The 26,026-nt window shown below is 38.5% G+C and overlaps 3 protein-coding genes across 3 annotated transcripts; 1 reads left to right on the top strand and 2 right to left on the bottom strand.

The window, feature by feature from the left end:
* Positions 1-273: 273 nt before the first annotated feature.
* Positions 274-4,565, bottom strand: LOC103324999 (Leucine-rich repeat protein kinase family protein). Its single transcript, XM_008227117.3, has 11 exons — positions 4,115-4,565; positions 3,879-4,011; positions 3,572-3,643; positions 3,151-3,294; positions 2,952-3,023; positions 2,806-2,865; positions 2,576-2,658; positions 2,349-2,495; positions 1,924-2,262; positions 1,167-1,558; positions 274-920 (listed from the first exon to the last, which is right to left on the bottom strand). Exons 1-11 carry the CDS (start codon positions 4,227-4,229, stop codon positions 600-602), a joined length of 1,878 nt encoding a protein of 625 aa, XP_008225339.2. The 5' UTR covers positions 4,230-4,565; the 3' UTR covers positions 274-599.
* An 827-nt stretch (positions 4,566-5,392) lies between these two features.
* BIN2 (Protein kinase superfamily protein) lies at positions 5,393-9,711 on the bottom strand. Its single transcript, XM_008227093.3, has 12 exons — positions 9,455-9,711; positions 8,791-8,880; positions 8,550-8,609; positions 8,192-8,464; positions 8,039-8,113; positions 7,849-7,905; positions 7,451-7,591; positions 7,295-7,345; positions 7,123-7,218; positions 6,801-6,884; positions 6,379-6,480; positions 5,393-6,007 (listed from the first exon to the last, which is right to left on the bottom strand). Exons 1-12 carry the CDS (start codon positions 9,467-9,469, stop codon positions 5,912-5,914), a joined length of 1,140 nt encoding a protein of 379 aa, XP_008225315.1. The 5' UTR covers positions 9,470-9,711; the 3' UTR covers positions 5,393-5,911.
* A 3,435-nt stretch (positions 9,712-13,146) lies between these two features.
* On the top strand, positions 13,147-17,945 carry LOC103324969 (uncharacterized). The gene is made up of 5 exons (XM_008227092.3): positions 13,147-14,300; positions 14,397-14,468; positions 14,614-14,973; positions 15,315-17,297; positions 17,399-17,945. The coding sequence occupies exons 1-5, from the start codon at positions 13,493-13,495 to the stop codon at positions 17,809-17,811; spliced, it is 3,636 nt and encodes a 1,211-aa protein (XP_008225314.2). The 5' UTR covers positions 13,147-13,492; the 3' UTR covers positions 17,812-17,945.
* The last annotated feature ends 8,081 nt before the right edge of the window (positions 17,946-26,026 follow it).

Below are 26,026 nucleotides of genomic sequence, written 5' to 3'. Positions count from 1 at the left end.
TTCAATAATTGCATAAATTACTCAGTCAAATCTGTCTGCACCACAAAAAATGCTATAACCTCAACAATTCAAATCCAGGAAATTCCTTCAATGCACCGTACATGTTGACCTAAGGCTGTGGAAATTCTGCAGATGAAAACGAAACCTGTGTAAATCCAACACGTATATACCTCGACCCAAAGAGGACGTTGAGAAAAGGCTGGTCCTACAGGCACTCACCCACCAAATAAGGTTGTACATTTGGCAGCCTAATTAAGAACAAAGACTAAGAACTTGAGAATGAAACCAAGACTGGCAATTTGGCATTAGCATGAGCTGTGCCAACCAATCTTTTTTGGTAAAAGTTACAAAAGGGAATAGATTCTTGTCCCAAAGGATCGCAATCATTGGTAAAGTGGATGTTCAATCTCATTTCAATGTGCTGTCTAGTGTCATGTTCAATCTCATTTCAATGTGCTGGCTAGTGTCTATTGTGCCATCATTCTAGTCACTTGTTTTGATTAGGAAACAACTCTATAATTAGTACCTTAGTAACTCTCAACAAAATGCCAAATTCATTTACAGTTAATACTTTGACGGTGCAATTGGATATTTTCCTGTCACCGAGGTCCCGAAAGCTCCATAGCTTCAATGATGAAAGAAGACTCTTGATGCACATCACTGCAATTCCTGGAGAAATCACAAGCCCTGGCGTCAAAAATGTTGTTTCCTCCTTGTGATGCCTCTGTATGTCCTGATTGCCCAACTAAGCCTTCCAAAATCTTCAAGACCTCTGACATCTTTGGCCGGAGGATGGGACTTGACTGAGTACATTGTAGAGCCAACTCGACACATTGCTCCAGCTCTATTGCATCGAAACATCCTTTAAGATCTCTGTCTACTAGCACCTCCAACCTCTTCTCCTCATGTAGGGTTCTAACCTGCAAGATTCAACAATTGGTAAACATTTTTTAAAATTACAAACCAAAAATAATAAAAATAAAAAACTGAGACAACAATAGAAACAGTGCAGAAATAAGAACCGTGAAGGATAAAAACTAATTTTGTGCAGCTTAGATGTTTACGGGATGGATGAAAGACACTATTTTTTACTCAACATAGTCCATGAACAATGAGACCGACAACTTTATATACGATAGACACAGAAAACATGTTAAACTACTTACCCAATCAAGAATCATTCCCTTCTGAACTTGAACATTTCCAGCATCTAATGCCTTTTGCCCGGTTATGAGTTCCAGAAGCAGTATTCCAAATCCAAAAACATCAGTTTTTTCAGAAGACTGTCCGGTCGAAAGATACTCTGGTGCTATGTGTCCCACAGTGCCCCGCACTGCAGTAGTGACATGTGATTCCCTCCGATCTAACAGCTTAGCAAGACCAAAGTCCCCAACTATAGCTTCATAACTTTCGTCAAGTAAAATGTTTGCCGCTTTGACATCCCTGTGAATAATTTTTGGATTACACTGTTCATGCAAGTATACTAGTCCTCGGGCAGCCCCAAGGGCTATACAGAGTCTTCTATTCCAATCCAATGACGGTTTTTCTCGACCGGTCTCTGTTGATAAGATGAGCTACTTAGATATACATTCAAATTTCACAAGAACACAAATGCATAAAATAACTTTGATTAGACGCAGAGAAAAAAATCCAACCATGAATTGAATGTCATTACATCTACAATGCCTTACTAGTCGAAGAATATAGATGTTAATGTTATGAAGAATATAAGTACTTTCTGAAACAATTTCTGAGCTACGATAACAATTGGATTGAGATTTTCTTTAACAGAAAGCACAATTGAGACAGTAGGTACATAACATCATTCTGCTGCGTCTAAACCCAACATTAGTCAAGCAACAAAATGAATTATCAGAGAGAGAGTGAGTTGCACGTGCAAGCAAAAAAAAAAGGAAAACAAACCTCTCAAACGGTCAGCAACACTCCCATTTGGCATAAAAGGATAAACAAGCAACCTCTCATTCGGAGTCATACAAAAGCCATATAAACGTAAAAGGTTTCTGTGCAAAGCCAAGCCAATCATTTCAACTTCAGTTTGAAACTGCACTTCTCCAGTGAAATTCGGATCTCTCAGCCTCTTAACTGCCACCATTGTCCTATTTGGAAGACATCCTCTATAAACGACTCCATATCCACCTTGTCCTAGGATGTTTTTGGAACTAAAATTGCTGGTAGCCATTTGCAATTCCCGATAGGTGAACCGCTTCAGATGACTAATATCAAATTCATAATCTTGCTGCACTGCAGACATGAATCAGGGTATCTCATTAATATATATTGTCATATATTATGCTCAATAAATTGAGTTGGCAAAGATCAGGAAGTACCATAAGATGTAAAGAGAAGACGAGATCTGTACCAATGCACCCAAAAAGCAAGTAGCATCACAGAAATGACAAATGTGCAACTAATGCCTATAGCAACAGAAAGCACCCATCGGTGGTGACCGCTGGCTTTCTTTGATGAGCCTGTCTCTGCAAATAAATTTTCATGAACATGTAACCGTATCTAAGGAACTGCACAATACAAATTTGAATTTCAGACATTGAATTACCATGTACTGGTTTGAAGACGCCAAAGCAGATTTGTGCTGAGTCTGCTGATGAAGGAGTACAAAGAAAGCTGTTCCCTGTAACGCTGCAGTGAAACATGTAAACTCTCAGCAGAATTTAAGCTGTTCAAACAAACCTCATACTGGTTGAGTTTTATAACCAACTCCCACATTCATTTCCTGAAATAAACTCTTACTCTCTCAACAAAATCTCTTTCTGCATATAGTCTCACCTGTAGCCTTTTGCCTGTATTTTTGGAGTAGGACCGCTAAGATTATTAAATGACAAATCTCTGTGTAAAATAGTTACAAAAGAATTAGAATCGCTCCAAGCAATCCATAAATAAAAGTACACAGTTAGAAATGATAGAACACATACAAGAATGAAAGACCTGTGAGATCGGCAACAAGTCTAGGAATTTGACCGCCCAATTTATTTCTACTAAGCCTCCTGAAATGCTTGGCATGGAAAAGGTCTCAAACACAAAGAAATATCACTAATAACCAGTCGTTATAGCAAAAATGAAACCAGAATCAATAGAAATAATAGTGCCCTGTCTATTGTAAGCCCTACTCACAAGTAACTTAGGTGAGTCAGAAACCCCAAAGAACTTGGAATGTTTCCAGAAAACTGGTTACCCGAAAGGTCAAGAGTTTGAAGCTCTGAGAGTTTCCCAATCTCCATCGGGATAGGACCAGATAACTGATTGTTTTGTAACAACCTGCAATTGTAGAAATTATAAACATAAATTCACAAGTCATAACTGCAAAAGCGCTTAGATTCCCTTACATGTACACAGTTAGTTACGAAAAGAAAGATAAAGAGCTCCTACAATCAGGCCTCCTAACACGCATAGATTTATCCTAGTGTTCCAAAAGTTCACAATCTGAAAACTAATCTACATTGCCATGAAGCATGTTTCAACAGATTTACAATAGAAAATACAGTTGGACAGGCAACCAACATATTCAGGAATGCCCCCAAAGAAAGAGGCTTACAGTGTACGAAGGTGACTCAAGTTCCCGATAGTCGGCGAAAGCATTCCCGATAAACCCGTGCTGGCCATTTCACTAGCAAAAGCAATAACATAAAATTTCAGTTCGAGCTCAGCTAAACATGCATGCCAACAAAAAAATTATCTGATTCCATAAAATTCATAACTTGAACAGAATGAAAAAACACTCTGGTTTCAAGTTTCAACATACCAAGAAAACATCTCTTTTGTTTCATTGATTTCCAAACAGCAAAAATGCACATCTTTCTTGCGAAACAAACAGAAGCTAATGGAGAATGAGGGACACTTACAGGGAGATTACAAAGCCCTCAACGGAGCAACCGACCATGTTCCAAGTGCATGGATCAACGGAGTTTATGTCCCATCCCTCCATCACTCGCAGCTCATCCTTCATCTCTCTCTTCACTGACATCAATGCAGCCACTGACCCACGCAAAACAACCAACAGCATTCATATTTTTCATCACAAAATGAAACAGAAAAGTAGAAAATGGGTTTTAAACTTTTAAATCTTGAAGGGCCAGACCTTCATAGTTGACACCCTTGGGAGACAGAAGACTGTCAGAGGCTGTAGCCAATGGCAAACACATCAAGTAGAAGAAGCAAAACCCAAAAGGCAGCTTGACATGTTTCTTTCTCATTTTCAACTGGAAAAAGAGACCACAGGGAAAACAAAAGCACGAAGCAGACAACTTTTTAGGGCAACTTTTTTACTGCAAACGGCAGAGAAGTCAAGATTGTGTTGAAACTTTGATTCAACTCCACAACTTCTTCTTCTCTCTCTCTCTCTCTCTCTCTCTCTCTCTCTCCTTCCTTTTGTTGCTTTGTTAATGGAATCTCTTTACCCTTTACCTCGAAAACGAATAAATTAATCATAAAATAAAAAGAAAGCTTTGGTTTAATGGAGATCGTAAGACCAGGAGGGCAACTCGAGATTTGGGAAGTGACAGAGATTGTCTGCCAGGTTAAGATGGTGGAGACTTCTGTGTAGTTGGGTGTAGGATTTTAGTAAATGCGATTGAATTCTGATTGTTGGATTTGTCGAGTGACTCGATCTCGTGGCCTTTAAAGCATCTCCAACAGAGACGTGCCATATAAATATTTAATAGCTAGAAATGACATCTTACATCACTCCAACCGATATACAAAGTGATGTGGAATAAAGCTGGAGGTTGAGATGTTATTTTTGACATCCTAAAAGCAAGATGTCAAATGAATATTTTATTTTATTTTTTTTCTTTTCTTTTTAATTAAAAATAAATCAACACTAAAATGTAATAAAATAATAATTTAATTTAATATATCGGATGAAGTGTAAAGTTGTATAAAATATCAAATTACTACATCAATCATCAAAATTAAATTTGATGTTTGATATTTGACATTTCCCTTAGAGATGCTCTTACAGACCTTATCGGTTCGAATCTCTCTTTACTCATTACCTCAATGTTCCTTTTGGAGCAGACAAATAATGTAAAAATTTATGGCGCCAACTTTAACGCTGCCGGTATTTTGGACTTTTCTGCGCGCAAAGGACACGCTCACTCTTTCCGGATACGACTTCGTTTCTTTATCAATTTTAATATTTTCCTCCATAAACTCATGCGGCGCAACAAGCGGGAGGAAATTGCTGTAAAATGATAACAGTCCTCAAAATGGACGAGGGTGAGAGAAAAACACCAAGTTCATTTGAGCATGCAGTGCAAATAATTCTTCCAAACACAGGGACAGTGAACCTACAATGCAGCGAGACGAATGGCAGAAACCACTAAAGGTAGGGATGGGGGAAAGGTGTAGAGAGCAGTACATTAAACCACAGAACAATGCATTACACTTTCAAGTTTGCACAAACATCAAAGTAACGGCATTCATCCGTAATTTCGAGTCAGCCAGCCACCACAAAACATCCCCAGGACTAATAAGAAACAACATTTAAGTAAAACGAAAACCATCCAGCAACCAACAACATTCTATTAGGAGCCCTCTTTCCTAGCTATATAAATACACTTTTCCAGTTTCCTAGCTTTTCCTCTCTAGCAGCTTTCTTACCGGTCCACCTCAGACTATCATTACTATCAAACATTTACAGGAACAAAATGGAATTTCGGGAAAAAGGAGGGAAGAAGTGAGGGATAAGGGAGGAAATCACAGAAGATAACACATTACGGGAAGCCATCCATCCGCCCCAATTTGCACTCTTCTTGGTAGAGCAACAAAAGATGATCGTTAGGCCTCAATACACGGTGATTTAACCACAAAGATACTAAACCTTTGTGTCACACATCAACTGTAAGATAGATTCTGCATATTAACTTCTCCACATTTATGTGCCGGCTGGATGCAAGAAATTTAGACCCATTTGGCGTTTCACATGCTCAGGTATCAACCTATTGATTAGCTCTGGAGAGGCTCCGGACAACTGTCAGAACAATAGATTAGTCCAGGTAGTAATTGGCTGAAATAATGAAATCTTAGAAATTAAACAATTGAAGAAAGAATATTGGAGTGCCCAGCTTTATATTGAGATTGGCCATGTAGGATGAGTTAAAAATCATTCATTTTACCAAGACAACCCAACACACACCCCTCAAAACAGAGTTTTATTCTTTTGTACAAAAGTAATTCCCAGTAGATTATAACTTAGAAAGGTGCGCCCATATATAATAACTGACAGCTAGTGAGATATACTCCCATGTGCATTCCATTTAACACATGTTTTTTTTGTTTCTTCAAATTATGGACAGGCATTTTCAGGGCCCAAAAATAAATAATTGAAGGAAAACAACATACATCCTGTTTGAAATTAAAGAGAGGTGGAAACGGACGACCATTCGGTAGGCGAGCATTGGGCTCACGAAGTTCATCAAAGAAAGGATGTGCACATGCGTCTAGCTGCAAAACAACAGTAAATCCTAGTCAAACAGGAGCGCCACTAGAGACATGAAAGAACTTCATATGTCAAAACAAGATACTAAAAGGAAAACTTTTGACATCAGAAAAATCATTTCTCAGTAGTGACCAAAACTGAATTCATGAGTATTGAGCATCACAATACAACATATACACGAACAAAACAAAATTCTTTATACCCTAATTTTGAGAAATCAATGACAACCTATAACACGAAGGATTCATTAGCGATTATAGAACAAGACTGGAACCTCAAACAATACATAATGACATTCATATCAAATTAAAAGCATTGAACTTACAGCTGTGCAACGAAGACTTGGTGAGTATTGCAGAAGTCGTGAAGCCAAATCAATTGCTTCTGGAGGCATCCTTTTGTGGAAAACCTATATCAAGGACCCAAGTTAATAGGACTCTACCACCACCATGTTAAAGAAACAAAATAATTGTAATTTTTAAATCCAGTAAAAGTTTCTGTATGTTTTAAAGGATCAATTGGAATTCAACAAAAGCAAGAGCATATACGTTCATCACAAACTCCAATAGAAAATGCCTCAAGGCCCCCATAGATAATCTAATGTGACCTGTGCAATATTCATATTAAGAAGGAAGCAGATCAAATACCTTGTGCCAAGGGTGTGCTTTTATCTGTGGAAACCTAAAATCAGTATAGTTTGGATTCATACAACGAATTTCTTCACGTGTTGGCGTGCCAAGAACCTACAAGACAGATTGTTAGTTGCTGACTCATGATTATACAAATTGCATAATTCAAGAATTGATGATTACTATGCACCTTGATGATCTCAACAAGCTGGTCCACAGCATTTTCTCCAGGAAACAGCGGCTGCAAAACCATAGAATATATATGAGCAACATCTATAGTAGGGACTAAATTACTTGTGCAAATATAATCCACTAACATCTTGGAATGATATGACGAACTGCTAACCTGGCCCAAAAGAAGCTCTGCTAGGACACAACCAGCTGACCAGATATCAATTGAGGTTGTATAATCCGTGGCACCAAATATAAGTTCTGGAGCCCGATAGAAACGTGAACATATGTAAGATATGTTTGCTTCACCTTTCACCTTCAGACAAGAAAATTTGTGATGAGTGCATGAAACCCTATAATAGAAAGATTGATATACAGACAACCAAAAGATTTAAAACCTCAACTAGCATAGAAACTTCCTATCCAGAAAAAGAGAAGGAAAAAACACAGTGGAGGAAATCACAGGAGCAAGAACAATGTCTTCCATATACACTGTCCTAAAGATTATCTGAAAGGGAACTTGAAAGCAGGTCCAGAAATAATACGTTCAACGCTGAAGGATAGTCAACATACCAGCACTTTTGCACTTCCAAAATCACAAAGCTTAACCTGGTGAGTAAGAGGATCAACCTGTAGAAAGCCAAGAATGACATTGGAAAACCAGAGGTAATTGTAGACATAGGTATATGTACATGAGTCTGTAACTCCTCATAAATATATATATATATATATTGCGAAGTAAGAGAATAAGTAAATAGGATACCAAAAGATTTTGAGGCTTCAAATCTCTATGGCAAACTCCAGGAACGGTGTGTATATAGGCCAGCCCTCTAAAAATCTGGAACAAATCACCAGATTAATGCCATGAATAGTATAAAGCAACAAGGCAACATCTGAAAGGTGCGTCATGCATTACCTGGTACATGTAAAGTTTGACATAGATTAGTGGCATTCTCTGGTTTGCATTGCTGTAATGTTTCAAAACCCGGTACATAGTCTCTGGGACATATTCCATAACCAGGTTGAGAAAGAGCTCATTTCTACTCGTTGTGGAAAAGAAACAATGTTTCAAAGAAACCACATTTGGATGGTCCATCACACGCATCAATTGAAGTTCCCTGTTCTTATATCTTCTGTCCTGCAAAACCTTCTTTATAGCCACAGTCTCACCACTTTCCAAGCATTTTGCCTGAGATAAAAGAACTATCAGCATCAGACATGACAAATAAATTGGTAAAGGACGCAATAACTAGGAAGATGATAATTTAACATACCTGGAAAACAATTCCAAAAGAGCCAGTTCCCACAACACGCTCTGCCATGTAACTAATGGTCTGCAAAAAGCATAATAGCCAAACACATCAACTTCCCAACAGAGGAAATAAATACCCTGGTAAGGTATAAAAACATCTAGATCCAGAATATTGATAATCATATTTTAACCTTTCAACTCAATCAAGACGCATACTTTAACAATGAAACAGGGTGAAAATAACAAATTCCAAGAATGGTAACCTGTTTTGGTTCTCCATTTTTCCCTCCGATGGTTGTGGAGATGATGTGGCCAGTTGGATCACTACCGTCTACAACAGGTGCAGAAATTTCCTGCATAACACATCAAGTTAGATCCTGCTAGAAACAAATTTCCCATAAAGTGTATGAAATTTACAGTGGAATTCACGGATTAGCAGCCATACACAACCGCAGACCACGCAAAGAATATAAAAGTAAATAAAGGCTATACAAAGTACATTCTGAGTCCCAAATATGCCTCATGAAATGAAACTAAATCCCTAAAACCCAAAAAGAACATCGACAAAATTTCTTATTTTTTCTTTTCAGAAAAGAAACAGATCGGTTGGCTCATAAGCTAAGCGAGATGCAGATTAAATCAATTGCAAATCAAACCCAAATTACACAAAAGCATCCGACTTTATCAAACCTAACCAAGCTAATATCACTATGATCTGAGTAAAAAACTGGAGCTAAGCAAACATCACTGCTCGTCAAACCCAAACAAACCCTAGAGCTAGAGTAAATCTAGCTCATAACAAAACCCAGATCAAAGAAAGAGAAATCAAACTGCAGTAAGCTGAGAAAGTTTCTTTCTTTGGCAGCCAAACAAAAAGTTTCTTTCTTTGGCAGCCAAACAAAACCCAAAAATTATCGAGAAAGTTACCTTATCGTCAGCCATGTTGAGATGGGAAAGAAAGAGAAGGAGAAAAAGGGAAAGAGGAAGACGAACGAGCGAATCAGACTGCAAGTGCTGGGGGGAGGAAGAAGGAAAAGGTCATGGTGGAGATGGAGTTACAGCGGTGGTGGATGAGGAAGAAGAAGAATGAAGAATGGAGAACGGAGAATTGGAGAATGGAGAAGAATTAGATGTCACTGCCACAGACAATTAGACAAACAACAACCCCCATGTGATTCCAGCTCTTCTTTTTCAGTTTTTGCTTCTTCTCTCTCTCTCTCTCTCTCTCTTCCCCAATGGGGTGGGCCCCTTTCCTACTCTTTGCCTCCAATTACGACTTTGCCCCTTTCCTTTCTGTCTTCCGCCGACGTCGTCAATTGCCCGATTCTCAAACCTTTGTCTTTTCCTTTTCCCAGTTTCCCTTTTTATTTTTCTATTTTCTATTTTCTATTTTCAACGGTTAGTAATCTGTCTCTGTATCTCTATTGTCTCTTTTTCCTTCTGCCAAATTTTTTCAGCCAACAAGAATCATACAATTTTTCCAAAATGTACCATTAGCCATGAAAGTTGAAAAGACAGGGTGCGTGAATGTTGAGAAAATTCTCGAAATTTGACTGATAAAATGATTAGAGATGGTAAAACTCTTCGGAATCATGCCATTATATATATGTATAAAACCCTAATTTTACCGAGAGACAAAGAAAAACAAACGGCTATAATTTCTATAAGGACATAAATTACTCATACTTTGATGTTTTAATAATCTTTTAAAACATAAGAAAATTAGCAAATAGGAAATAAAATCTATGACTTGACAAAATCAACTTCATTGAAATTGCTAAGTACTCTCAAAATTCCAACAACATGTCTTTACTACTTTTTCTTGCTAAATACTTATTGGTTGAATGTGAAATTTCCTTATTACGTGGTTGTCAATTCTTAGCCACTTTTCCTTTTTTCTATACTTTAATTGACCTATGTTTTATAAACCCTAAACTTATTATTATCAAATTTAGATATTTCAATTATACGTTGCAGCTGGTTATTATCTCTCATCACGTGACATTTTTTTTTTTGGTTGTAGAATCACTTGCATCTAGCAATTATATTCATCGGTAAATGCCATATTGTTTATCCTTCACATAAACGAATAGTTGTGTAGTATTGCCTTGTGTTTTGAAGCATTAGTTGTTGTGGTAGATCAAGAGCTTAATGCAATCAAATTTTAGAGTAAACCATAACATCAAACATGTGAAAATTATCAAAAGATTTATGCAAGTAAAAAACTTTTGAATATTTTTATATAAAACTTCATATCCATGAAACTTTTGAAGTAGCCAAGTTGATGTTTATCCGACAATAAGAATTGCAGGATTGCTATGTGGTCCAATGGCAAACGGGTAGTAGGGTTACACAGTTGAACTCCATTTATGCCATGAAGGTCAAGCCTGTTTTTGGATTTGGCAGTTGAAAGGGTTAGCTGTGAAGGAACCAATATAAAATTGAAAGAAGAATAATGAGAGAAGAGTGAGTCACAAAGTTGAGAGCCCTTGATTTATTTTGAAGGTAACATTGTCCTTTTCTCAGTCTTCAAAGACTGCATACATTGACCATTTATATGAACTTGTATATTTTATTATTCTTTGACTCATCTCATCCATCAGCCTCTGCATTTTTCCCCATTTAACCCCACAAAAGCATTACATAATCATATTGCCTTTGCTTCTTGATTAGCCGAAAGAAAAAAGTTTAAAACTAAAATAATATACCCTTTTCTTTTGAAGGTCTTAAAATAATACTTCTTACTGATATGTAATCACTCTCGGAAGACAGTGTGATCGACGGAGTTTAGGTCGGTCAAAAATAGCATTGATCTGTAGATCCGTGATCTCACATTCGAACTTGTATAACATCTTTGGTCAAACAAAAAGAATATTAATTTGAATTTTACTTTGAAAGCATAAAATCCACTTTCTTCAGGTCACCAGCCCCTGAACGTTTGTCTTTACAACTAGCCCAGCCATTGGCCAAGGTGTGAAAAGGGTGTGCCTCATGATTTTGTCTGAGACTGCCTTGGTCTAGTAATGTCTATCCATAAAGCACTGTTTTGACCACTATTACATATGAGTATGATTTTCTAATAATTTAATGTATATTTCCCTTTCGAAAAAGCTGTTAGTATTCTTTTTATTCAATTATTAATATTATCGTCGTTATTATTGATCTGAAAAATAAAAAACCTGTTGTGAAGGTTACAAAAATACAATAACAACTTTCCTGATGGTAATGATTGTGACCAGACCAGATACAAAATTATTTGTTTTCATGTATTGGCAAAATAAGATTTTTTATAATTACTAATTAGTTTCTTAGAAAGTGATCACTTAATAATAATAATAATGGGAAGAAAGTTGGGTTAGTGTATAATTGTAGCGTCGGTGGTCAGTGGAGCAATAGTATTTGGATTTTGGTCAAACTGAAAAACTTGGTTTGGTCGTCTTCTGAACTCTGCAAGCCTCTGCTCTACAGCTACTGAGGAACCTACTGTAGTGCCCGTACGGTAACTCAATCACACGGTCCAGACAGCACCACGTGTCACGGTTGAGAGCTGAGTTGATGCTGGACTTTGACCATAATCAAAGAGACGAGCAGGGTTATAAATAGTTAGGCCCATCAGGCCAATGTATCTTGTGGGCTGTTTGTGTGAGCAAAGCTACTGGGTTGGGAGGTAGATGGCCCGGAAGTGTAAAGCATTGATTGGACCACAACGGCCGCCACTGCCGCTTCCTCAACCACCACCATCACCATCACCACCGTCGCCGCCACCACTTGACATGATCAGTACCACCACTCTACCCACCACCATTAATGCCTCTACTATCCCCACTACCATCACCGTCTTTACTACCACAACCAACATCAAACATGATGACTCACTACTATTTCGAATTTATAGAAGTTCATAAAAATTTATCAAACAAATAAATTTCATTAAAATTCTTATGAAATTCAAACAAAGTATATATGGAATTTATGAAAGTCAAATAAAATCTATAGAATCCAACCACCTATTTTAAAATTCATTAAAATCTTTATCGAATACACCCTAATTAGAGACAAATATGTATAGCAAGTTGTTGTGAAGATGCCCAACTATCCATTCTTCCTTCATCACAAGTCGTTGCATTTGGCTACTTGCGAATTTCTTCCCCGAGGGTGCAATCATGTGCCCCACTCTTTGGCAACCTGTTCTGTCTTCATAGACTGGCAATGTCATCTGTGACTAATAATTATTCAATGATTTCAAGTTTTCAATCGGAAAGGAAAAACATTTCGAATTTGGAAGGAACTTCTCTGTTTTCCGTGCTCATGGAGAGAATTGGTTTCCTCTTGTCAATCACGTTTTTGCTCGTACTGCAGCACAGTTCTGTAGGCACAGTAGGGGTAGCACAAACCAACATCACCACGGACCAGTATGCTCTTCTTGCTTTCAAATCCCAAATCCCATATTATGAGAAGGAGATTGGATTGACCATCCTTATCTGATTGACGGATTATATAGAGACAAATATGTATAGCAAGTTTTTGTACATTTGTGAAGATGCCCAACTATCCATTCTTCCTTCATCACAAGTCGTTGCATTTGGCTACTTGCGAATTTCTTCCCCGAGGGTGCAATCATGTGCCCCACTCTTTGGCAACTTGTTCTGTCTTCATAAACTGGCAATGCTGTCTGCGACTAATAATTATTCAATGATTTCAAGTTTTCAATCGGAAAGGAAAAACATTTCGAATTTGGAAAGAACTTCTCTGTTTTCCGTGCTCATGGAGAGAATTGGTTTCCTCTTGTCAATCACGTTTTTGCTCGTACTGCAGCACAGTTCTGTAGGCACAGTAGGGGTAGCACAAACCAACATCACCACGGACCAGTCTGCTCTTCTTGCTTTCAAATCCCAAATCCCATATTATGAGAAGGAGATTGGATTGACCATCCTTATCTGATTGACGGATTATATAGAGACAAATATGTATAGCAAGTTTTTGTACATTTGTGAAGATGCCCAACTATCCATTCTTCCTTCATCACAAGTCGTTGCATTTGGCTACTTGCGAATTTCTTCCCCGAGGGTGCAATCATGTGCCCCACTCTTTGGCAACTTGTTCTGTCTTCATAAACTGGCAATGCTGTCTGCGACTAATAATTATTCAATGATTTCAAGTTTTCAATCGGAAAGGAAAAACATTTTGAATTTGGAAGGAACTTCTCTGTTTTCCGTGCTCATGGAGAGAATTGGTTTCCTCTTGTCAATCACGTTTTTGCTCGTACTGCAGTGCAGTTCTGTAGGCACAGTAGGGGTAGCACAAACCAACATCACGACGGACCAGTCTGCTCTTCTTGCTCTCAAATCCCATATCACTAGTTACCCTCACAACATCTTGGTCAACTGGTCAACCACCACATCCGTTTGCAATTGGGTTGGCGTTACTTGTGGTGCTCGTCACCTCAGAGTAGCATCATTGAATCTCTCGTACATGGGTCTCACAGGCACCATTCCACCACACTTAGGCAACCTCTCGTTTCTTGTTGAGTTGCTCTTCATAAACAACAGTTTCCATGGCACCTTGCCCAAGGAATTGGCTTATTTGCGTCGATTGAAGTTGATTAGCTTCGGATACAACAATTTTATGGGATCCATTCCATTGTGGTTTGGGTCCTTCCCCAAACTTCAAAGTATCGATTTGCGTGGCAATCAGTTTTCAGGTTCTATACCGGCGATTATCTTCAACTTATCTACACTACAAGTAATTAATCTAAGCAATAACCAACTATCAGGTACGCTTATGTATCAACAAACGATCTAAGAATCTACTGTTGATTGATCATTACGTTTTACCATCTTGTTTTATGTGTCTTTGGCATGCATAACAGGAAGTGTGCCAAGAGAAATAAGGAACTTAACAATGCTCAAGGAGATAAACCTGAGCTACAACAAGTTCAACGGTATATTTGTTGTCTTGCCTTGATGTATACACGGCCTAATCATTTCATATAAGTGCATGATCTAGTTATATATATGATCGGGCCTTTGTTGTTGTGCATATATGCATAAATCACGAGTTTAATATATATCATGTTGATTGTTCAGAAATTCCAAACGAGATCGGCTCTTTAGATGAGTTGGAGAAGTTATATGTTCAGTCAAATGCCCTAAAAGGGCATGTTCCTCTGGGTGTTTTCAACATGTCTTCTTTGACTAATTTGAATCTACATGGAAACAACTTGAGTGGTAGTCTTCCTGACAATATATGCCAGCAGCTTCCTAGTCTTCAGGAGCTGGATCTGGGTCTCAACCAGTTTGATGGTCCACTTCCATCCAAATTATGGCAATGCACACAACTTCTTTTTCTAAATTTGGAGGAAAACAATTTCAGTGGAAGCATACCCAGAAAAATTGGAAACTTAACCCAGTTAAGGAAGATTTATCTTGGCGTCAACAATTTGACAGGTAATTGATATTTCATTTTGTTATTCGAACTATGATTTATCTTTTTTTTTTGTTGTTGCATAATTTATGTTGACTATTTCGTAGTTTGTAATCAGACGAAAATAATTTGGTAGTTGGTTAATGAGGAGATAGTTAATAATGAATATTGGATTTTCAACTATAGCCAGAATAAAATATATTGAGTTGCCTAACAAATGTTGTATCGAAGTCATTCAAATAAAACATTTGGTTCACCAAGTCGGAATAAAAGCATGAAGCACAAAAGAGTATATTACATTTTGGACTATTGCTAAGACTACAAAGTTAAACATGCAACGGTTTGTATCGTGTATATGTGGCAGGCATTATACCAGATGAGATGGGTGATCTTCAAAATTTAGAGTTATTGTCGATCGAACAGAATAATCTGAATGGCCTCATCCCATCCTCAATCTTCAACATCTCCAAGCTAAGAGCACTCTCGCTTACGCTGAATAAGCTATCGGGTAGCCTCCCAGCAAACATAGGCCTTGGGGTTCCAAACCTTCAACTCCTTTGTATAGGAGCAACTGACGTCAGCGGAGTGATCCCCAACCTCTCCAATGCTTCTAAGCTCACCAGGATATCCATGAGCTACAACTCATTTACAGGGTTTATTCCGAGGACGCTCTGTGCCTTAATAAATCTTCAGTGGCTTGGCTTATACATGAATAATTTGACAATTGACACTTCCACTCTCTCTTGTTTGGCTAATCTTAAAAATTTGACAACACTAGACTTGGGAAATAATCCTTTAAATGTCAGACTTGACGATTCCTTTAGGAATTTCTCTTTGACATCATCGCTTCAATATATTTTCTTACCCAATTGCATCATGAGGGGTAACATTCCCATTGGTATTGGCAACTTGAGCAGCTTGGTAGCCTTAGAACTGGGATACAATCAATTGAGTGGATCAATTCCAACTTCAGTGGGAAGACTTGGGGATCTCCAAGGATTGAGTTTGGGTGGTAACAAGTTGCAAGGCTACATCCCATATCAACTTTGTCAACTAGATAACCTAGCTTACTTATATTTGGGTAGTAATCAGCTCTCTAGTTCTATACCTTCCTGCTTGGGTAATCTAGCCCCATCTCTAAGAGGTCTATCACTGGGGTTCAATTTGTTAACTTCCACAATACCATCTAGCTTGTGGAAACTTACGTATCTATTGTACCTAAACGTATCATCCAATTCTCTAATTGGACCTCTCTCACAAGATATTGGAAACTTGAAAGTTGTCTTAGCGGTAGATTTATCAAATAACCATTTATCTGGTGTTATACCAAGCACCATTGGCCCTCTTTGGGATCTCGTTAATCTATCCTTGGCAAATAATAATTTGGAAGGCCCTATTCCAAGTTCTTTTCACTACTTGCTAAGCCTGCAACTCTTGAATTTATCCAGAAACAATCTATCTGGAGTGATTCCCAAGTCTTTAGAAGCTCTGTCACTTCTCAAGCATCTGGATTTGTCTTTCAACAGGCTCCAAGGAGAAATTCCAACAGGTGGACCATTCCAAAACTTCTCTGCTCAATCATTTGTCTCAAACAACGCACTCTGTGGTGCACCTCAACTTCATTTTCCACCATGCAAAAATACTACACTTGAACCAAATTGGAAGAAAGCTAAATATATCATCCCAGGGATTATATCTGTAATTCTCCTAGTGGCCTCCATATCTATATTTGTACTACGCAGGAAAAGAAATGTGGAAGTTGCAGGAGAGGCTACCTCGTTGCCTCAACTTCTTTGGAGAAGAATTTCACACCTAGAACTTCTAAGGGCCACGAATGGATTTAATGAAAACAACTTACTCGGAAGAGGGGGTTTCGGCTCAGTATATAAAGGGACGCTTTTAGATGGAATAGACGTTGCAGTAAAGGTTTTCAATTTCCAGCTAGAAGAGGCTTTCAAGAGTTTTGATAGGGAATGTGAAATGCTAAGCAATATTCGTCATAGAAACCTTATCAAAATCATCAGTTGTTGCAGTGAACTTGATTTCAAAGCCTTGGTATTGAATTACATGCCAAACGGGAGCCTCGAGAAGTGGTTGTACTCTCAAGACTATTCTTTGAATATCTTACAGAGGATGAACATAATGATAGACGTTGCGGCGGCAATGGAATACCTTCATCATGGTTATTCAGTACCTATTGTCCACTGTGATTTAAAGCCCAACAATATACTACTAGATGATGATATGGTTGCACATGTTGCTGATTTTGGAATTGCAAAACTCTTGGGTGGAGGAGATTCTATTACCCAAACCATGACTCTAGCCACTGTTGGGTATATGGCTCCAGGTGATGTACTTGCAAATTTAATATCTTTCAATTCTATACATGTTGTCCATAATTATACACATGAATATATTTCACACATATATGTATAATTCATAATGCAGAGTATGGATTGGAAGGAATGGTTTCAATAAGAGGGGATGTGTACAGTTTTGGAATTCTAGTGATGGAAACATTCACAAGAAGGAAGCCAACAGATGAGATGTTTGTTGGTGAAATGAATTTAAAGCAATGGATTGCAAACTCACTAGTTTTGCCAGATGCAATGATAGATGAAGTTGTGGATGCCAGTTTGCTTTGCACACAGCATGAAGATGATGATCATGTGAGGAAAAGGGATTGCTTATCATCCATTATGAGATTAGCCCTTGCTTGCTGTGCAGAATCGCCTGAAGAGAGGATAAATATGGAAGAAGCTGTAGCCACACTCAAAAAAATCAAGATAAAGTTTTTGAAGGATGCTGCTCCTGCTGCTGCTGCTCAAATAAACAGCCCTCTTGTTCAGCGCTTTAATTAATGGGTCCCATCCTTCCTATGACACTTTGATTCAATTGAGTCATGCGGCTTTGTTTTGGAATATTTGAATTTTAAAGACAAAATATTATATAGATGGAACATGTCATGATAAAGAAATTCAAAGCTTCTTACTTACTTGGTGTATGGTATCAGAGGAGGGTCTTGGGAGCTCCACTGCTGCTTTCCCCATGCCAAGAATTGACAAATGACTAGACCAAAAACTGAATGTGTTATACCAAACACATCAACCCCATCGGACAGACATGCAAGATCTTCCATATAATAAATCTTCTTCCTTGACAAACCTTGAGTTGCTTACCTTAATTAACTCAAGGGAAGTAAACATCTTTTCGGTTTGGATCCTTCCGTTTGGAGGTAGTTGCCCAAAACCTAAAGCAGAATGACTTGGATGTCATTGAGCCTGAATAACTAGATACTTTTGAAGCAAAAAATGAAGAAATACCACCCACCACAAGCACAAAACACTAGTCCAATCCAATGAGGCCTACTAAATATGTCCTTGAGGTCCAATGCCCATAATGGTGATATTTTTATTAAATGTCGTTTCATTAATGTTTTATTTGGTATTACAGATTCTCAAATTCACACTAGATTTTATCTAAATTCAAATCAACTCCATGAAACTTGTCCTAAACATAAAGATTTGGACTTGGACTCTCAAATCCAAATCTTCCTAAACAAACGTGCCCTTAAGTTTTGTTCATTTCTAATCAGAATCAGCAATTTTGGTTTATTTTCTTCTTAGATGTTCTCATTGACTAATATGGTATCTTAGGATTGTTTCTATTAAGTCTCTTTTAGGAGAAACATTTGTGTGAAACGGGGATACACTATTTTGCTATTCTTGGCCAATCATGATGCCACCCGTGATAACTTTTCCATGTAACAGTTTGTAATTAGTTGAGAATAGCAAAACAATGCTATCTCCCTTTTATATAAGTTTTTCTGCTTTTTTAGAGGTATCTACAATGTTGGAGTTTAGCCACCGAATTCTGACAAAGTCCTACAATATTAATTGGAGTGAACCACGCCAAATTCTCACAAGGCCGTTGGCTTTTCTAAGGTCAGTTTCAATTCCTTTCATGTCATGTTCAAATGTCAATTAATTAATTTGATTCCATCCCCACTTGTGGTTTCCAAATCACCAAAGGAGCTAGCTACTTGATAATTAAATTCTTCGCCAATCTCTCTGAAGCCCATATATTTATTGAACTTAAACTTAATGTCGGGATACTTGCTCGATGAGTGTTGGCCGTGATTGCAATAGACTTTACTACTTGCTATGATTAATGTCTTTATAGAAATAATAATACCATTTGTATCATATTTATTGACAATCGAATGTATATGGGACTTACATAGAGGTGATCAGCAATTTGGTCAGCAAATGTAATACAAATAGCACTACTCTTGTGGAAATTGACCTACAACAACCCTCAAAGACTTGTTATATTACTTGCAATCCTACAAGTATAGTTTCACTCAAACTATTCCCCATCTATACGCATTTTGCATGTCCCCTCTCTTTCACTTGACTATAAATGAAAGAAATGAGGTAGGGTTACATGGATTCCATCCCTCACGGTGCAACCATGTGATAGAGATGGAGAATTTGGTGCATAGGGAGGGGACGGAAAGATTCAATTTTGGATCTGAAGCTTCAACCTTTCTGTTTACACCAATTGTCCCATGGACCAGAGCCGTATGCTTATTTTCTTTTTACAATATACATGTCTGTTCGTATTCAGATTTTCACCAATTTTTCAAATAATCATTTTGTCCAAAAATGGATTCAACTTAGAAATGGGGTTTGGAAGCTGGTGGCCTAAGAGCGCAAAGCATTGGTTGGAACACATGGGCGTTTTATCTCTGGTTGTAAAGTTCCCGTACAGTTGTGAAGAAGATGTGCAGAAACAGATGCCCAATTATCAGTTCTTCCTACGTCTTCGTCGTTGCATAGGGGAAACGCCGTGCTGTCTCGGAAACAGATGCCTTTAGGACAAGGATTCCATCCCTCACGGTGCAATCATGTGCCCCACTCATTGCCAACTTGTCTCTGTTCGCAACTACTATTATTCAATGTTTTCAATTTTCAATTGGGAAAAAAAAACAAAAAGGAAACACACTTTGCAGTTGGAAGGAAAACATCTCTGTTTTCGGTGCTCATGGAGGAGAGAAGTCATCTCCTCTTGTCAATCACGTTCTTGCTGGTGCTGCAGTACAGTTCTCTATATATGGCTGAATTAACCATCGGCACAGATGCAACACACTCTTTGGCATTTGCCCCACTCTTTGGCAACTTGTTCTATCTTCATAGACTGCCACTGCAACAAATTTTTCAATGATTTCAAGTTTTCAATTGAAAAAAGAAAAAGATAAAAAGAAAAGGAAATAGACTTTGAAGTTGGAAGGAACTTCTCTCTGCTTTCAGTGCTCATGGAGAGAAGTCGTTTCCTCTTGTTTGTACCCAATTTTGGTAGACGGGCCAAGAGTGGTCGCACGGTTTAAAGGTATTTTAAAAAATAGAGTCAGGCCCATTAGCACTTGTTTGTCTTGAAAGAACCATCCTTCACACAGCTGGGCCTCTTTGAATGAATAAATTAAAGGCCCAAGGTCAGGAAAGTCAGGCCTCTATCTCGCGCTACACGTCAAAAATTGATAAGCATGTTCTCTGAACCCACGTGGGAGGCCGAAGAAGATTATCACATTTAATGATGAATTGACTTCTTACTCACCCAACGAGAAAGCAAGTCGTACTAAAGCTCCCAAAACCTAAAGATCAAATTTGCCAGCCGGGTTTTCAAGTACAAGAAGTCAAACCAAGAAAGCTCCACAAAGGGAACCAGTGGTCCTTGCCAGAAGTCCTCCATCATTCCTTCTATGAACTGGTTAAGATCGACGAACTAGCAGCTGACCTTGAACTATAAGCCAAAGGTCTTGTCGCAGTTTTTATCATTACAAGTTCATCCCCCTCTATAAATAATAAGGGTCTACTTCAGAGAAAAAGGGACTCTCTCTCCAAAAATCAGACGAAAAGTCTTCAAAAACTCTCTCAAGATAACAATCTACCTACTTTGTCATTAAGATATCCAGTCGACGAATCCTGTGATTATCTCTGGTAGCTCTGCCATGTCCATGGTATGATTTTCTTTCAATATGTTTGTCGTTTCAATTCATGTAATCTCTGGACTGGATTGAGAAATCTTCAACCCTTTTATCTTTGCTCCGTTGCTTGAATTTGAAAATAAATTAATGAATTAACCAAAGAATCTCTTGTTGTTTAGTTTGAAGTGCTAAGTAACATATAAATTGCGGAAGATTTGGTAGTTAAATTCTAATTAATTATCCGATAAAACAAGCTTTGAATAATTTTAATATTTAAAATTGGATTCCCGCCATCCTATTCTTTGAAAAGCCATAAAAACTAATATTCGTGCCCGAAAAGGAGTGGGGGCCCGAACGATACATAAAGAAAAGGACGGGAGTTGAGTTGGGCTAGAACATTGTATTGTCAGGCCCGAATTAAATACTAACTTAGTCCGAAAAGGAGAAATACTTTGAAATAGGATAATAAAGCCCAGATAGGGTCTTTACTAATCATGAACTTAGTCTTACTCTATTGCCTGTTCAGGTATTGCTCATACTTGTCAGGGTGATATTCACTAAGAAAAGAATATCGAAGTCCTCTTAACCGAGGCACGAAAAGAATCCATCCAGGCCGTACCCCGAGCACGATGGCCCGATAAGAAGTCCAGATAGAGAGCGCAAACTCCACAAGCATCCATCATTCACATTCATACCAGATCTATTTGGCTGGTTGTATACCCAATAGTGGCACGCCTACGCAGCAACAAGAGTCGGTATCAAAAAGAGATGTTCGACGAGGCCTCAGTCGAGTCCATTCACTCTGGCAACTGATTCAACTTTCAATTTTGTTCGAAAATTAAAGAAGTCCTCTCCGCGAGCCAAGAGACACCATTTGATCGGGGCATTGGTGTTGATCCATCAACTTCACCTCCGTTTCTCAGAGCTGAACTGACCCCTGCGGTTAGTAAAAGGAAGAAGGGAGGAAAAAGGACCAACATAATTTTGGCACACCCGGTGGGACTTTTCTCCTTGTATGGTGAGAAAGACTAGAAAGAAAGTATACATGGCTGATTCCACCCAAGCTAGCTACAAGAAGAACAAAGAAGTAGCAGAATCCGATTCAATAGAATCATTGGCGGAAGTGCCTTTCGAACAATTTGAAAAAGTCATGAGAGAGGGTTTCCTGGCAATGACCAGCTCTATGGATCACTTATCTCAAAGTGTCACTCAAACCATTGAGAGAGGACATCTAAACACGACCCTACAAGGGAACGAAACGAGGGCATATTTAGGTCACCTCTTCGAACGGGCCATATAGGAAGAACAAGAAGATAGCATGGTCCGAAAAGAAGATGGGAGATTATCAAGTACCAAAACACCCTTATTGATATAAGGATATTCTGCCGGACAAACAAGTGGGCATGCCCAATCAATACCTCCAGAGATGGCTATCAAAGACCCTCTCAGATCGTCTTCTCAGGTAGACCAACCCACGGGGTCTAATGTCATCACAATGGCACCACATATGCCAAAGGGGATTTCTCCTCCCAAGGAGGTTGTCAGTCAACATTTCACTCTGTCGAACACCATCCAAATACCAGGCTCCAAAAACTGGCGAACCCGCTTTACCACCGGAACTAGTCCGAAGAAATATGCATCTTGATAGATGGCGAGAACCAGCAGGGTTTAACGTGCATATCGCCCACAACAATGGCAGTAATAGAGATAACGGACGGGGAAGACAAAACAATGTAGCCCATCCATTAGCCAAGGTGTGAAAAGGGTGTGCCTAATGATTTTGTCTGATACTGCCTTGGTCTAGTAATGTCTATCCATAAAGCACTGTTTTGACCACTATTACATATGAGTATGATTTTCTAATAATTTAATGTATATTTCCCTTTCGAAAAAGCTGTTAGTATTCTTTTTATTCAATTATTAATATTATCGTCGTTATTATTAATTTGGAAAATAAAAAACCTATTGTGAAGGTTACAAGAATACAATAACAACTTTCATGATGGTAATGATTGTGACCAGACTAGATACAAAATTATGGGAGACTTTGGAGAAACACAAAGGAAAGAAAAATTTTGTAAAAGATTTTTTATAATTACTAATTATTTTCTTAGAAAGTGATCACTTAATAATAATAATGGGAAGAAAGGTGGGTTAGTGTATAATTGTAGCGTCGGTGGTCAGTGGAGCAATAGTATTTGGATTTTGGTCAAATGAAAACTTGGTTTGGTCGTCTTCTGAACTCTGCAAGCCTCGCTCTACAGCTCTTGAGGAACCTCTGTGTAGTGCCCGTCACGGTAACTCAATCACATCCCGCATGCACCACGTGTCACGGTTGAGAGCTGAGTTGATGTTGGGCTTTGACCATAATCAAAGAGACGAGTAGGGTTACAAATAGTTAGGCCCATCAGGCCAATGTATCTTGTGGGCTGTTTGTGTGCTCAAAGCTACTAGGTTGGGAGGTAGATGGCCCGGAAGTGTAAAGCATTGATTGAACCATCACTGCCGCCGCTGCCGCCACCTCAACCACCACCATCACCACCATCGCCGCCACCACTTGACATGATTAGTATCACCACTCCACCCACCACCATTAATGTCTCTACTATCCCCACTACCATCACTGTCTTTACTATCACAACCAACATCAAACATGATGACTCACCACTATTTCGAATTTATAGAAGTTTATAAAAATCTATCAATCAAACAAATTTCATTAAAATTCTTATGAAATTCAAACAAAGTATATGTGGAGTTTACGAAAGTCAAATAAAATCCAACCTCCTATTTTAAAATCCATAAAAATCCTAATTAAATACGCCCTTAAAATACAAACCTACAATTCCAACCAAAATTATGAAGAAGAAAAAGTTACAGATTATAAGCACTTTGGTTCCTCCATATGAAATTTGTAACTTGGAGAGCTTAGCTGATCGCCAAACTTTTGTCTTATGGTCAACTCTTTGGACTGTGAGGCTTAATCAGCTGAAAAATCAGAGAGATCCAAAGCAACCAACCAAGAAACGAGTCAGAAATTCAAGAAGATAAATAAATATGTACAAATTAGACCAAGAGCCTTGGTCAAAAATTAAACTTGATTAGTTGCTTGCTAATAATATAAGTCATAAGGATCATATACATGTTGGCGTGACTTGTAGATATTGACTTACTTTCCTTACACACCAAGAATTCCTATTATAATTGTAATTGATTTACTTTAATTCCTGATTTCCTACTGTAAATAGATTTATGAATTTATTATTTACTTGCCCATTCAGGTTTCGTTGTATTATAAATATGACCTCCTACAAGGAGAAGAATACACAGAAAATTCCCACAAACAAATATTCTCTCATAGTTTTCATATTTTAGCATGGTATCAGAGCAGCGATATTGGAATCGCTGACTCTAGTTTCACACCCCCGCCACCGCTATGGGGGTTGGTGATTTTTTCATCCCACATGGAGGTAGCACCACCAACTCATTCTCTCCTTCTCAACCAACCATAGTCGAGTTGAGTGCCCAGATGGCTCAGCTCCTATAGATGCAGACTTTGGCTCCGAATATGATCATGAATCAGGATCCTCTTTTGACGACCCGACCTCGACCTCGACTATGGCGACAACGACGACCCGACTCCGACAACGACCTCGACCCCACTCCAATGATGACTCCGACCCGACCTCGAATTTGTCTTTGATTCGGACCTCGATCCCGACTCGACTCGACCCGATTCAGGCTCGATCCGATCCCCGATTCAGGCTCGATCCCGATCCGAATTCCTACTAAACCTGCATCCTATACATCTTCCGTTGCACGATTATGACTTCTCGACTAATGACCCGACACATGGACCAGATTGCGAATATTGTGGTGATCCAAGAGACACTCGTGAGACTTGTTTTAAATTGCATGGCTATCCTGATTGGTGGGCTACTCTTAAAGATTGAGGACAACGCAATACGACCAATAATAGTACTGGTTATGGATTCCATACTTCCACTAAGATTGATTCCAGGGAGTGGATAATTGATTCCGGTGCAACTGATCATATGACGTTTGATCCTGATGATTTTCTACATACTACACAACCTTGACAAACTTGTATTGCAAATGCCAATAGAGTTACTTATCCTGTGACAGGGGCTGACACTGTTGAACTCTCATCATCTCTCTCACTGTCTAATACTTTACTTGTTCCATCTTTATCCAATAAATTGTTGTCAGTTAGTCAGCTTACTGAACAATTGAATTGTTGTGTACTTATTTACTTGAGTTTTTGTTTGCTTCAGGATATTCACACTAAGGAGATTCTTGGTCGTGGTACTAAGAGAGAGGGGCTATATTATGTAGATGACTTCAGTCTCGCGTGGCTAACAATGTGACGCATCCCTTTGATAGCAAACAACAACAAATCTGGTTGTGGCACCACCGATTGGGACATCCGTCTTTTAGTTATATGAAGCATCTTATACCAGATTTATTCTTAGGTTTCAAGGACTCCGACTTCACATGTGATACTTGTATTTTGGCCAAGAGTCACCGTGTGCCCTATCCGTTGAGTACGAACAAGTGTATTACTTCATTTACGTTAATTCACTATGATGTCTGGGGACTTTCACCTATCACTGCTCCTTCTGGTGTTCGATGGTTTGTCACATTCATAGATGATTGTACACGGATGACATGGCTTTATTTGCTGAAGAATAAAAATGAAGTGTTTTCCCGTTTTCAGTCATTCCACAAACATATGAAGACTCAGTTTAATGCTCAAATTCAGATTCTTCGCTCAGACAATGGTGGAGAATTTGTCAATCATGACTTTCAGACTTACTTCCAACAACATGGAATTATACAAACCTCTGCCCTCTGTTTTGGTATTCGCACTTTTGAATCTTTGGATGTGTGGCTTTCATTCATCTCCACAAAAATCAACGTAGCAAACTTGATCCCGTGCGCTTGTGTTTTTTGTGGGTTATGCCACTCATCGAAAGGCTACCGCTATTATCACCCTCCTACCCGACGTACCTATGTCACTTTGGATGTGACCTTTCTGGAATCTGAGTTGTTCTACCATGACCCATCAT

The sequence above is a fragment of the Prunus mume genome, linkage group LG3 (genome assembly GCF_029339155.1).
Source record: "Prunus mume cultivar Tortuosa linkage group LG3, ASM2933915v1, whole genome shotgun sequence".
NCBI classification, from domain to species: Eukaryota; Viridiplantae; Streptophyta; class Magnoliopsida; order Rosales; family Rosaceae; genus Prunus; species Prunus mume.
Note: the sequence above shows the minus strand (reverse complement) of the source record. Positions and strands in the feature narration are given on the sequence as shown.